General features: G+C 42.3%; 1 protein-coding gene across 1 annotated transcript in view; it reads left to right on the forward strand.

Moving 5' to 3' along the window:
- The window catches only part of LOC141020357 (rho GTPase-activating protein 6-like), a 49,023-nt gene extending 41,171 nt beyond the window's left edge, over window positions 1–7,852 (forward strand). The window contains exons 10-14 of the mRNA XM_073495405.1: window positions 728–907; window positions 2,576–2,667; window positions 2,754–3,004; window positions 3,487–3,570; window positions 4,495–7,852. Of these exons, the coding sequence (XP_073351506.1) occupies window positions 728–907; window positions 2,576–2,667; window positions 2,754–3,004; window positions 3,487–3,570; window positions 4,495–5,075 (1,188 nt within the window). The 3' untranslated portion in view covers window positions 5,076–7,852. The remainder of the gene's footprint in view (window positions 1–727; window positions 908–2,575; window positions 2,668–2,753; window positions 3,005–3,486; window positions 3,571–4,494) is intronic.
- Window positions 7,853–13,677: the final 5,825 nt, after the last annotated feature.

Genomic DNA, 13,677 nt, shown 5'->3' on the forward strand with positions numbered 1-13,677 from the left:
GATGACGGAGGAGACGTTAATGGGAACTGGAGAGAAGACGAGTCAGGAGGGAGCAGAGGAAATGTCTGCGAGGAGCGTGTAAATGCGCCAAAACATTATGATGTCATTTCTACAGTGCTTTTCAGGACTTTTGAAAAATATTCTCCCCATTAGGGAAGAACACAGTTGTGTGAATAAAACTTTAAAACATCACCTCTTCTGCGAACATTGCTGCCTGAGCCACGTCTGATTTTAATCAGCAATGGTTGTTGTTTTGAAGACAACAACTCCCATGATCCCACGCTACTTATGTCTTTTGTGTTGTTTTGATAGAAAGACCCCTTAATTCTCTCCATTCCTTTTCTGTGGTTGTCAATGTTAGTCCGTCAGTTGGTCCACCGCTTTGGCCAAGACTGAAATATCGCAACAGCTATTAGATTGCCATGAGATTTCGTACGGACATTCGTACGGGATGAATTCTACTGGCTTTGATGATCCCCTGACTTTTCATCTCGCACCACCAGCGGGACAAAGTTTTCACTAATTTGCGAAATATCTCAGCATCTACTTGATGGATTGGCACAAAATGTTATAGAGACATGAGTCCCAATGACTTCGGTGATCCTCTGACTTGTTCTTTAGCACATTTGTGGTTTTGATTAAAACATCTCCAAATCTATTGGATGGATTTCTGTGAGCTGTACTTTTGTGTTTCTGAATCCAAAACTGTCTGTTTCTCCAAACACAGATCACAGGGAACAAGATGACGTCTCTGAACCTCGCCACCATCTTCGGCCCCAACCTGCTCCACAAGCAGAAGAGCTCAGACAAGGAGTTCAGCGTCCAGAGCTCGGCCAGGGCCGAGGAGAGCACCGCCGTCATCGCCGTGCTGCAGAGGATGATCGCCAGCTACCAGACCCTCTTCATGGTCAGTCATTCAGCATGTGTCTTTCCCTCTTTCATCCTTTCACTCTCCCACTAAACACACACACAGTCTCACATTCAATCATGCACTATTTCCCTCTCACATTCTTGTGTAGGCTTAAGGTAAGACAATCCCTCCTGGCTTAGCAGACAATGGTTGTGTCTTTGTTAATGCTAACAGAGGAAGGTGAGAGAAAACAAAGAGAGTGCAAGATGACAGATGGATCTGTGTTTGGTCAAAGTTGTATCGGAATTCTTGTCAGTAGATATAAAAAATAAAGTCATATTTCGCAAGTTAGCCGACAATAACATCAGGAACTTTTCACCGAGATTCTTGAACTTGTTCTTTCCAAAATAAAAGCAGAAAATCGAAGCATGAAATCCTTCATGTGGTGTCAGAAGAGGTCATGATTTCACACGGATTAGTGCCTCATCAGTTGCTTTTGTTCCTCTGTTCCTCAAACAGTGCAGACAGGCAGTTCAGGTCATTTCGGGTCCGAAACCTTAAACCGTGATGTTTTGTAATCTGCCACTGCTGTTCCGCTGAGGCTTACATTCCTGCAGTAAGCCAATGAAGAGCTATTAATCACACGTAGTGAATTGGTACTGACTTGCTCAGTCTTGGTGAGTAAAAACAGATTCGTACGGAGCTCCATGAATGACATCTGAAAGTTGTTTCGTAACATGCTTAGATCTGAATCTGGCAACCTTTACTAATGGGGCATCTGGGTATGAGAATTATTGGTGGAGAGTGGGTGTTTGGGCTTTATAATCCACATAATGAGCATAAAATTCTGATAATTACCTGGAGATTAGATCAAGTAGTGTTCTGGAAATGGCAGACATTCAACTGTCTTATTGTTTCTTGAACAAGCAGTAAACCGCTTATTTTTGAGTGAGGATGAATAAGAAGGTAGAGCTGAAAAGATGTTTGATGTATTGTCATTGTCAGCCAGTCCTCACCATGAAAATGGCCGTTCGGTTGGTTGTGTCAGCAGCCTATTGCAAACCATATTTACGTTTATTGTTAGGTCGCGAACTCTAGTGGATGTGCTAATTATGACGGGAGCGAAGGAGGAAGTCTGGTGACCGAGTATAAAGAGTGAGGAAGTCCGCATATGGTGGAAGGTTGGGGTTGATGGACAATTCAAACCCAGGTTCTCTCAGGAGACCTCTGTTTGTTCGTGTTCCGCATGAAACCAAATGTCAGTGTAGCGATTGTAGATTCACGTAACACATTTAAACAAAATCAGGCATGTAACATAACTTAGTGTGCTCATTTTAAGTCAAACCATAATCTTTTCCTAAACCTAACCAAGTAGTTTTAGTGCCCGAACCTAACCTAACCAAACCAAGTACATTTACCCAAGTACTGTCCTTAGTACAACTTTGAGGTACTTGTACTTTACTTGAGCATTTCAATTTTCTGCTACGTTATACTTCCACTCCACTACATGACTTTTGGGTACTTTATACGACAATGGTGACAGTGAAGGTCCGGTACAACGGTCACTGGTACTCTCTAATGGTCATATAGGCTATGTTGTTTTGGTAGTCATCAGCAAACAACCCATCTAATTTCAAAGGCATTTCTTTTTCGATACCTTAAATAGAAAAAAATCCTCATTATTAACTCAAACCATACTTTGTTAATAGTTATCATGTTTTTTAGGTGCCCCCTGATCTGCAAAATGAGGTTCTGATGAGTCTGTTGGAGACAGATCCAGATGTGGTGGACTACCTCCTGAGGAGAAAAGCATCACAGTGAGTTACACGACTTGTTCACATGCATAAGGTCAGCCGTTTGTCCTTTTTTTTTAATCCTCATTTTCATCTGTAATCACCCACAGGAGTCCAGACCTGCTACAGACAGAGGAGCCCTTCACTCTGAGCGAGCGCCGTTCCTCCAGCGACTCCAACAAGGCGTCCAGCGGTGAGGTGTCCCCATATGACAACAACTCCCCGGTCCTGAGCGAGAGGAGAGGAGAACCAGGAAGCCCGGGCAGCGAGCAGCTCTTCCGTGTCCCAGAACAGTACAGTCTGGTGGGGCAGGTGGCCGGCTGGAGTAGAGAGTCTGGAGCTGACACTTGGGGTTCCAAAGGTGAACCTATGACATGATTCTCTGGCCTCTTTTCCACCAAATTAGCTGCGGTTCTTGAAATGTTTGTCTTCAAGATTTTTTGAACCTTGGTTTCCACCAGTTTTGAGTTAGGTTGTACCGCAAGTCAAGGAAAACCTACTCCATTTGGTTCCAACTGGGAACCAATTTTGTTTCGGGTTCCATAGTTATATTGGATGAAATTGCTCCGAATGGTTCAAAATAAGGTGCATGAACTGGAATGAAGCCGGTTCCATGTTGGTGGAAAAGGGGTCTCAATGACAGATAGTTAGATTTTTACTTACTGTATCCATACAACATCAATTTCTCTCATTTTTGGCTTTTGATTTTCAACGTTGGTGGATTTAAAAGTGATACAGAAGAGGAAGAATTATGAAGAAGCGCGTTTGTTCATATTCTGTGATGTTTCTTTCATGTGTAACTGAGTTTGGAGAGGAATCTGACCCCTGTTTTGCTCCCTTCAGACGCTGTATCAGAGGAGCATACTAACATTTGGGGGACGTGGCACAGCACTCTGAAACCAACACTCAACGACCAACCATACGCAGGTAAACAGTTTTCTATCACTCCAGGCAGTCTGCACCTTTGTTCCCAGTGGTTAATGAGCCGGAGCAGTAAGAGCTTAACACCTGCTGCTGGTTATTAACTATGAGGGCAGAACAGAAACCTGAGGGACACTCAAAATCAAGGACTAGCTTCAGTAACCACCTCAGTTTCTGCCTGTTTTTTTTAATTAAATTTGAGCCACCTAATTAGGAGCTGATTTACACGTGTGATGCCAGGTGAATGCATTCAATTAATTAACAAGCTGAGAGGACAGAAAATGATCAGTACTTTATCACAGGATGCAACAGCTGCAATAGTTCAGTGATCATGCAACTTTAATCTTTTCATTGAAGATGCAACAAGACCTGCCAAAATATGTTTTGGAGCATTTCTTTGAACATTTTTCTGTCAATCCCTAATCTCTATAAAGAAATCTATATAGAAAAGAAGAATCTGTCGGCAAGGGACAAGATTTTGGTGTCAGAAGTGTTCTGGTTTCCATTTGTAGTCCTTTTGTAGCAGTGTTGACCAATCACATTGGAGCAGACCTTGGCCAAAATGGAATCTTGGAACCCAACGACGATCTCAACTCCTGGTCCATCCTCGCCTCTCAAGTTGCTACTTGATGTCACCCAGTGGCTAAGCTGCATTGTGGGTAATGAAGGCGCCATGTTTTGAAAAAGAAGAAGAATGAGCTGAATATGTGATCTCTGGTTCTGCTGTATCAATTTTGATCATTTGTGTGCAGTGCTAGACCAGTGGACTGCTTTTCAAAACATTGTGCCTACATTACCCACAATGCAACTTAGCCACTGAATGACATCACTGGGGTCAATTTATCAGATGACATGCAGAGCCAAAAAATGGTGGCATTGGTGGAGTTACCCTTTAAATTTGACTGATGTAGTTGACGTTCTGTTTTCCAGGTTCCCAAGGCAACATGTCAGAAGGAAGCTCCCGCAGCTCACAGGAAGGTCTTGATGGACTCCACGCCGATGGCAGGCAGCAGGCAACGCTCCAACGGACCCAAACGGCGCCTGGCATCACCGAGTGCAGGCCCCACCCGCCGGTCACCAGGGTGTGTACCAGCTCTCATGTGGAGAGCGGACAGCCACGCCTCAACATCAAGCCCTCTTTGATGTCAAACCTCAACAGCACGCAAGGTCTCCATCGGGCAAGTGGACTTAACCCGAACTCCAGGCCTCAAGGCGGGGCGAACACTGGTGACGGTGGCTCTGCTGCGCTCAACGACGGCCACAGCCCTCCACCGTATAGTGCTCACCATCGACTGGCTAGTTCCCAAAGTTCACCTCAGCTCGCGACGGCTCAGCGGCCCCCTCTGCAGCACGGGAGGCTGAGTGCGGTGCAGAGTAACTCGGCCTCGACGACGGACGGCGGGATGGTGCCACATAGCCCGGAGTGGCAGGACTGGCAGAGGGACCGGTGGCAGATCTGGCAGCTGCTGTCCTCGGACAATGCCGACGCACTGCCTGAAACTCTGGTGTGATCTCAGACCATGGACTCCAGCAGAGATTCTGCAATGGCGTGATCAAACCCCCTCCAATGACAATCACTCCTTACCCCTACCTTCAAGTTTCTCATGCCTTTCATCCTCTCATCTGTACTTTCTCCTGCATCTTAGCGCCCTGGCGTTGTTGTTTACGTGCGCAGCTGCTGCCTTATGCAGACTTTTACATCCAAGAGCCACTAGTATTTCCTGTTTAGTACGGATGTTAAAAAGTTGCTTTTGTTCCTTGCTCATTTTTTGCCCACAAGAAATACCTCAAAAAACCCTATCCTTTCAACACTCTTCAGAATGTTACCATGACTAATCTCAATGGAGAACAATAGGAAAGCATTTGTTCCTTTCGTTTGTTATATTTTCATTTCATCATTTTTAATTTTTTAAGACTTTTTCAGCATACAGACACTAAGATGTACGTATTAGTAACTGCTGCTAAGTGTAGAGTTTGTGTGTGTGCGTACTGGTAATGTAGTTCAGCCACATCTGTCGAAAAAAAGATCAAATGTTGAGTTACGTTTCAATATCAAAGTATGTATGGCTGTATATATACAAACTGTTGAGAAACATACATAACCAATATATATGTAAATTGACATGTAAAGTATATAATTTGCCAATCTACTCAAAGTAAGTCGGCCCTTTAACTGGCAGTCTAAATGGTGGTGTTTGTCGGACTGCTGTTCTCGTCTTTAATATTGAATGTAAAATTCTTCACTTACGGCAAAATGCTTCGACCTAATTATAAAAGCACTCGGCTGTAAGTTTGCTTACATGTGCTCTCGCCACCTGCTGCAGCGCAGGAACAGTGTGCCAAAGTCTCTTTCTTTTACTTCAAGGTATTTATCTTACAGTCACTTCATCCAGTTTCAGTTTCTAAAAAAGACAGCTTGGATAGAGCGTGATAGCTTGGAATTTCAGCATAGCAGTACAAGAATAAGGAGGCTCATTCTGATTTTAACCCCAGGATGGTTTATATTTTGGACTATTTCATGATGACACTTACACAAATTAAGATAAAGGAAGATTGAGACGTAGTTATAAGTATTGAAATGTCCAAAATGGTTTTAAATTGGTTTAAAACAATGCATAAAACAAGGAAGAGTTCACCCAAAAATTTAATTCAGTGATCGGTGCACAAGCTTGAGGGTGTAAGTAACAGCTTTTCAAACCACCTTAGGTTGTCTCTGGGCTTTTAGAGACTTCTATCACGCTGGAGGAGCTGTGTGAAGCCATTTTGTGTTTATTTTCAGTGGGTTTTTTTAAGTTTTTAAACAAGTCCCCATCTATTTTAGTTGTTTAGCAGAACGCTGCAATGCTGTTCTACTGTGAAGCTCCAGAAGTGTTTCATGGACTACATCAGCACGGAAGTGAGCAGATTAAGACTGAATTTTCATTTTCGGGTGAACCTTTCCTTTAAGGTTGACAATATGCCAAATATCATTCAACTCCTACTCTTGTGTAATCATGTCTGGAGGCCAGAGGTGAAGAATTTTGAGAATCTGGAAAACAGTGTCACATGTTTAAATGTATTGTAATTGGATGCATAAAATGTTTTCTCATATCACAAGTCCTGTGCATTACATCTCCTGAGATGTTAAAAATCGAGAATCATCTGAACGTATCATTTGATCTAAATCTGGTTGCAACAGAACAAAATACAGTCAATACACTACAGTCTGGAACTTCATTTCCCATGTTTGAAGTTCAGATTCACAGTATGAATTAAAGTATGCACTTAGCTAAGATCATTACCTGATCCATGGTTCATGACAACACAATAAAATATAACACAGTCACATGTATGACCTCTCACACAAGACTGAATACTCCCAATGTCTGACTCATTCCCTGTCTAATAGGCTTGATGAATTTTCTAGTAATCATTAAAATTCCTAAAAAAAATTGATTATTCTACTGAGGTGCTGGAAAAAAGTTTGTTCGTATATTTTCTCATTTCAACTCCAGTGTTGTAGCTGTTCAGGCGAAGGAAGGGAAAAAACAACCCTTTTTGAACACAACCTGTCCAAATCCTCTCAAATGTCAGTCAAGTGGGTATTTGCTGGCAAATATTTCACATTTTCTCAAGTTATGGTGTAATATTTGCTCGTTTGCAGCCTCTTCAATCTGTCCATGTGTAATTTCCTTTCATTTGTTTTGTCACTTGTGGGGGATTTTGAGAAGGGAGCCTCACAAGTGCAAGAAGTGGAAGGATCCTGGTAAGGGGTTGTGGCGCCATCTATTGTCAGACCATGTGCATTGTGCATGTTGCTGCCTGCCACAGTTCACTGTTTGATCTATCTGTGCTCAGTTTAGAAACCAGTCAGCTTGTGATTATAAGCACCTTTTTGTGAAAAATGCGTGAGGAAAAATAAAACGTGCCATAGGTGTTGCTCTTAAAAGCTCCTTCTCCATGCATTGCTCAATGTTCATATTTTGTTAAATTCTTTTGTATTACCTTGTTTTCTGTTGAGTGTTGTAATATATAAATACAATATAACGATTTTTATTCAAAGGGGGGAAAGAAGAAACACAGGAGAGAGAATAATCCTAACGGTCCTAGCTTTGTCTCCCCAAAAAACGAGATCCTGTTCGTCTTGTTGACGTCACTATGAAACTAAGAGAAACTTAGTGTTCTGGTGTTTGTTGTTGATATTTGTGGTGGGGTTTACTGGGTCCAAGTTGTAATGGAATGTCTGGTAATTGCTTTTGTACTGCGTGTCATCAATATGCTACAATGGAATTAAATATGATAAAGTTTACACCTGCTTCCTCAGTGCTTTGGACAAAATTCATTGAACCAGTTTGGATAAAGCAGTACAGTATGTCACAATATAATAGATGATTGCACACTATTAGATACTTTATTGTAATAAGTTTCATGAATAATAAAGTATAGTTTGACATGCACTACACATACTGCTAGACATTTTGACTGGTGCAGGCAGTGAAGGCAGATTCTAAGGTTACCAGGGTGCTTTGTGCAGGGAAATAACAAGCTTGTAGCCAGTTAGCTTATGGTGTGACCCATTGTACTCTAAAAACGACCTTCCGACATGGAAAAGTGCAATGGAATCGCCATCCAAGGTCAAAATCCAAGTCAGAACGATCCGCCTAGCCCTTGCTCGCTGACATATTCACGGAAGACATCACAGCAGTATGGCGGAGCACATGATGAACAATTACTTTTAACTTCATCAATTTTTACTTTTACGTCATTTTCATTTTTATTTAGTTGATCTGTGCTCAATAGAAGAAGAGTTTGTGTGCCCTCGGCTGTTAAATCAGCTGCTACAGTTGCCTGTGAAGCTCACAGAGCACAGCGAGCGTCCATGTTTTTTCCGAGCAAATGCACTGGAGCGATTTTAGATTGGAAATAGGAAATAACGACTCAGAAAATTCCAACTTTTGACCTGCAATTGAACGCATCATTAGCATAATGACTGAAAGCCAGGTGAAGCAGCTAGTTCTTAGATATAATAATGTTTGCTTAAAAGTCAACCTACTAGCACCTCTAAAGCTCACCAATGAACATGTTATACTGAGTTTGGGAAGTCGCTCCAAACAACATAAAACATATTTACTTGGAATCTCAAATCTCACAAATGCCTTTTCAATAATAATGGGAAAAAAAAGAATCTTCAGTTATAATGAAACTTATATTTCTTCCCTTTACCTCCCTCCAAAGTCTCACAAATAAAATGAAATGGAAATAAAAAAAAATGTTAATAAAGGGGCTCTGGGGAAGATAAATCAAAGAAACATGCAGGCGCCAGGCTATGATTCCCACGAAGCATGGCCCCTCCTAGTGCATTTTTTGATAGTCAATCAAACAGGGTGCATAATACTCAAAATCCCCCTCAGTCAGAAAGAACAAAAGACAGCAAAGAAAGTTCAACAACGCCTAAACAGACCAGAGTTACTGGCTTAAGCCTTCACAAAAGGGCGCCAACACACTGAGGATTTAAATGCCCCAAGCTGTTCTCAGTCATTAATTAGGAGCCAGTCTCTACTCAACAGGTGCAACAGGTGATCTTAATATACTCCAATTAATCCAGAGGGACTTCGACATTCAGCTAAAATGAAAAGATAGCAAGCACCAGATAATAGGACTGCAGCACTGCAACCAAGGAAGCCAAAAACAGGAACGGTCATTACATCACTGAATCTCACTAAAACTTGACATATCTACATTGTATGACCTCTGGTGAAGAAATGCCTCCATGAAATGAAAGACCACACTTCAGAGAGAGGGTTAACTTCCCATTTTACACCTTTGTGGACTCCTGTTAGTTATTTCCTGCCCCTGAGCCTTGCAGGAAAGCCATGGTGGAACTACCAACACGACCAATGTTAATAGTCCCACAATACTGTACTATATGTAGGCCCGATCATGATGTGTTGCCATGTGGGGTGTGTGACAGTACACTATAATCAGATATCCTGACATCCTGCCACCAAGCTGTCCATCAGCTGTCACACACTGTTCAAACTCACTCAGATCACATGCCTGTCGCACCCTGAAGCACACTCCCTGCATTATTTATACACTTATTACTCGCAGACATACGTGTTGATGTGGATGTGTGCTTAATAATGACTGTTCACCATATTCAAAAAAAAAGATACCACAGCTGTTAGCTGGGTTAGTTACAGTAATGGTGCTTTTTATCTCATAAAGGAAGTGTCAGTGTCGATTATCTTCAGCCGGCAGAACAAGTGCCAATCATTTCCACTGCAGGAGCTCACTTTCTGTTTTTTTAAATGAGCAGCGTGTTCAGTTCTTTCACACACTACATATCAAAGGTCCAAAGTTCGGTACTTTTTAAGATCCCGAGGAGACGTGAATTACCACAAGTCCTGGGTGTGTCTGCCTGCAGTAGTTCAGGGATAGCTGGGAGACTTTTTGACAGTGGGTGGCCCCGCCATTGTTGTTTATGTGGTGTGTGGTCATGGTGTGTCATCATTTCCTTAGTGGTCCACTGAAGGAATGAGGAGGTAAGGAGGTAATCCAAACTAAAGGGGTTACACAAACTCGTACATTTCAAAGAGCTGTTAGTAACACTTGAAAACAGAAGATATAGTCCACTGGTTCTGTTTGTGTGTCTTGCATCAATTATTTTGGCAGCCTTTAGCTTCAATAAGAGATCTAAGCGACATATAGAGACTGCTGATAATTAGGAGGGAGGAGATGACGTCACGGTCCTGACCGTTCTGTCTTCTTATATATGTGTTGTGAGCCATGCTCCCAGTGCTTCATCAGTTTGTACTTTATTTTATTTTTGTATGTTATTATTTCCTGGATCTGCCCCAGCCTGCTTTTTGTGTTTTTTACCGCCTGCCTTTTTGTTTCTTGCATTTTGTTTTTGGGACTTTTTGGATGACAGCTTACTTTATTAAAGCTCACCGTTTGTTCTGTTACCTGCCTGCCTTTCTGTGTTTTTGCATTTGGGTCCTATTTTCATAACTGTGACACACGAAGGCTCTCCTATGAGCCAGCAGAACAGTGACAAAAGCGACATGAGGGACTCTAATATTCCACTAATAATCTGAATAATAGCCCAATCTGAATAAAAATGCCTCTTGTAACCACCTAAATTGGAAGAGACTCATCTGATCCGGCCTGATCTGAATGAATTTTCAATCAGCTTCAGGAGAGGTTGTGAACATAAATGTTTAGTCTTATCGTTTCTCTCTGGTTGGAATAAATACATTTTTTCTGCACATGGCTTGATGTGTTTTAAAAGATGAACGAAGCCGGGATCTACCGAACCCGAAATGCAACTATTGCTCCCAGGACGTGTATATGGATGGAGCGAATGAATGAATGAATAAATTAATAAATCAATTACATTTTCTCAATAAAGTTGGACAAAAACACGTCTTATTCTTTTTATTCTGGTGGATCCACTTTGCACACGTCAAAAAAGTTCAATTCTGATTAAATGCTTTGGATGATGCAAACGCACATCTTACCTAATCACTTCATTTACCGTCAACATAATGTTTGAATCTCCAATCAGAATGATTTCAATCAGATTGAAGGGATTCTGCCCATGTTACCACCTATCAAGAGCGATATGTCACTCTCCTGCCTCTGGGCTGTGATGCGAAGACGACAGACAAAGAAAAAAAACTGCGAGTCACTCGACTGTAAATGTCAAAGCGAGGCGCGAGACGGCAGTTTCAAAGTCTCACCCTCGAAAACTTGACTTGAAGGGGGAGTAGAGGTTGAGCTGGAGTGCGTGAACCCCTTTATTACACCTGAAAAATACATGACTGCGTGTGAAGTGGCGCGAAGAATGGAGTCGATAGTTCTGGTGAGCAGTGGGGAAGTGTCAGACGGTCAGATGAGTCATCTCTTAAGAGGCAGAAAAGTGTTTGCAGGGCTCGGGCCGGTCAACAAGTCTGAGAGATTTTGTTTACTACAGAGAAGATGTTGTGTGCCTATTCTGTTGCCTTTTCTATGGAAATCAAAACACCAAATATTCCAAAAGACCTCCAAAAATTGCAAACCACGGCCTCATGCAACTGTTACGGTGGTCTGTGGTCACTATTAACTCTATTAATGTTTGTGGTTTCTTCATTTTCTTGATTATTTTTCATTCCTCGACAAGCTTCCCATAATTAAATGTGTCAGTAATGCTGAGAAAAAAGCATTTTACAGCCCTGAAGTGTTTAGTGTAACGTCACATTTCCACCACTAGAGGTCGGCCAAGAGCCTTGCATAGCTTTTTGAAAGCAGACACAGATTTTGAGATGCTTTATTTCTGAAATGAACTCCCTTTTTCTCTTTCTTCATTGCACACAGCTGATAAGGAATGAATTACCCAAATCTAGTTACAGAAGGTGTCATGTCGGGGCTATAACCGAGGAATAAGTGTTGTAATGTTAATGTTTTGTGATGGAGGGAAAAAGAGATGAAGATGTCATTGCTTTTGGTTTTTAATTCTCCTTAGAGCCGCCTGATGGCACATTAAATCACCTTACACACCTCCAGAGAAGTGAAATTAACTGCGAGCGCGCCATTATGGACACATTGGAAGAGGTAATGGATGAGCGTTCGGGCATCTAACTCCTGAGCGTGTGACTGACAGATGGGAGCGAGCTAATAATTGAAATAGAGATAATGTGCGGCACGGACACTTTGCTTTCTCTCATTCCTCGTAATGCACTCGGGGGGGAATAATGAGAGGAAAGTCGATTTAACCATTCTCTCACTCGCAGCTTATCAGAGTGCCGATCAACGCTGACCAAGTCTGGAAACTTTGGGAAAGTAATTAGAATCTTTTCACGCGTCTTTTCGATCCGCCGGAGCGACCCGAGGACCTTTCATTAGTCAGATTTGTCTCCTCTTTTTGTCAGATCTTCCCTCTCCTGCTGCATTTTGGTGGGAAACACTCTCTCGTTCGAGCGTCCGCCGCTTACAAACACCAATTAAAAGCTGCATTTTGTGACGTTGTGAAATGAGCATGTCATGTTCTGCTCAAAGAGGTTCCGTGGCAGTTTGTTTCAGATACCGCACTCTTTTTTTCTTTTGTGCCCCCTTTTGCATCGGGTTTCTGGAAGGCAGCCGAATTTTAAATAGAATTTTGCCGACCATGACAACAAAACAAAGCTGCTTTATTTCAGCGGCTAATGACTTGGCCCGGAGTAACGTTATCCAGTTGGCCAAGCAAGAAGACGATTTGCCAGAAAAATACACATGCATGAACTCATCTACACAGAGACACTTGTAACTGATAAGAACTCAGTCCCCACTCCTAGATGAGACTTAAGAACGCATGTCGGCAAACAACATGTAGATATCCGATTGTTTTATCTCATTTTGAAGGAGGCGTGTGAGGCAGCGCGCGTTTTAGTCCCCCGATGCTTTTTTTCTTCTGCCCACACATGCCGAAGCACACAGTCAACACTCCTGAAAGGAATTTGTACCCACAAGGTCCTCATTAGCAGGCACAGTCGGTTCGTTCTCGTCATGCGGTCCAAACACTGGGCCCGAGGATGAAAATGTGAGGAAGCGGGAAGGATCTCTGACCTGAATTAACCCATCTGTAAATCATTGTTGAATACAATCACATCGCTGCCTGAGAAAATGTAAAAGATCATCACACAGCTACGGTACATCCTCTATCATGCATGGAGAGACGACAACCAACAGAGGGCTCAACAGCCTCCACTCAGGCTGCAGTCTCCTGTAAACTCAACACAAGATGAAAGATGCTCCCTGTTTCAGACGACTGTGGGAAGATTCCTTTTATTCAAGTATTTGTAGCTCATTAGAAAGATTAGAAGAACATCCTATCACAGTGTTAAAGGTCAGGACTGCTGTTCTTAAAGGGCAACTCCACCACTTTTACACTTTTAGGATCTTAGGAGGCACTACTGCATACGTGAAATAAGTAGTATAAAGTCTTTCGTGGCTTCGGAGGAAGCTGACTGTAATCTGTGTTGCATTGTGGGTAATGTAGGCGCCATATTTTGAAAAGCAGTCCCCTGTCCTCCCCTCATTATGGATTGTTTGAAAACAAATTATTAAAATTGATGCAGCAGACCAAGAGATATCGCTTTTTCCTCCAATGCATTT

Source organism: Pagrus major, chromosome 24 (genome assembly GCF_040436345.1).
Source record: "Pagrus major chromosome 24, Pma_NU_1.0".
NCBI lineage: Eukaryota > Metazoa > Chordata > Actinopteri > Spariformes > Sparidae > Pagrus > Pagrus major.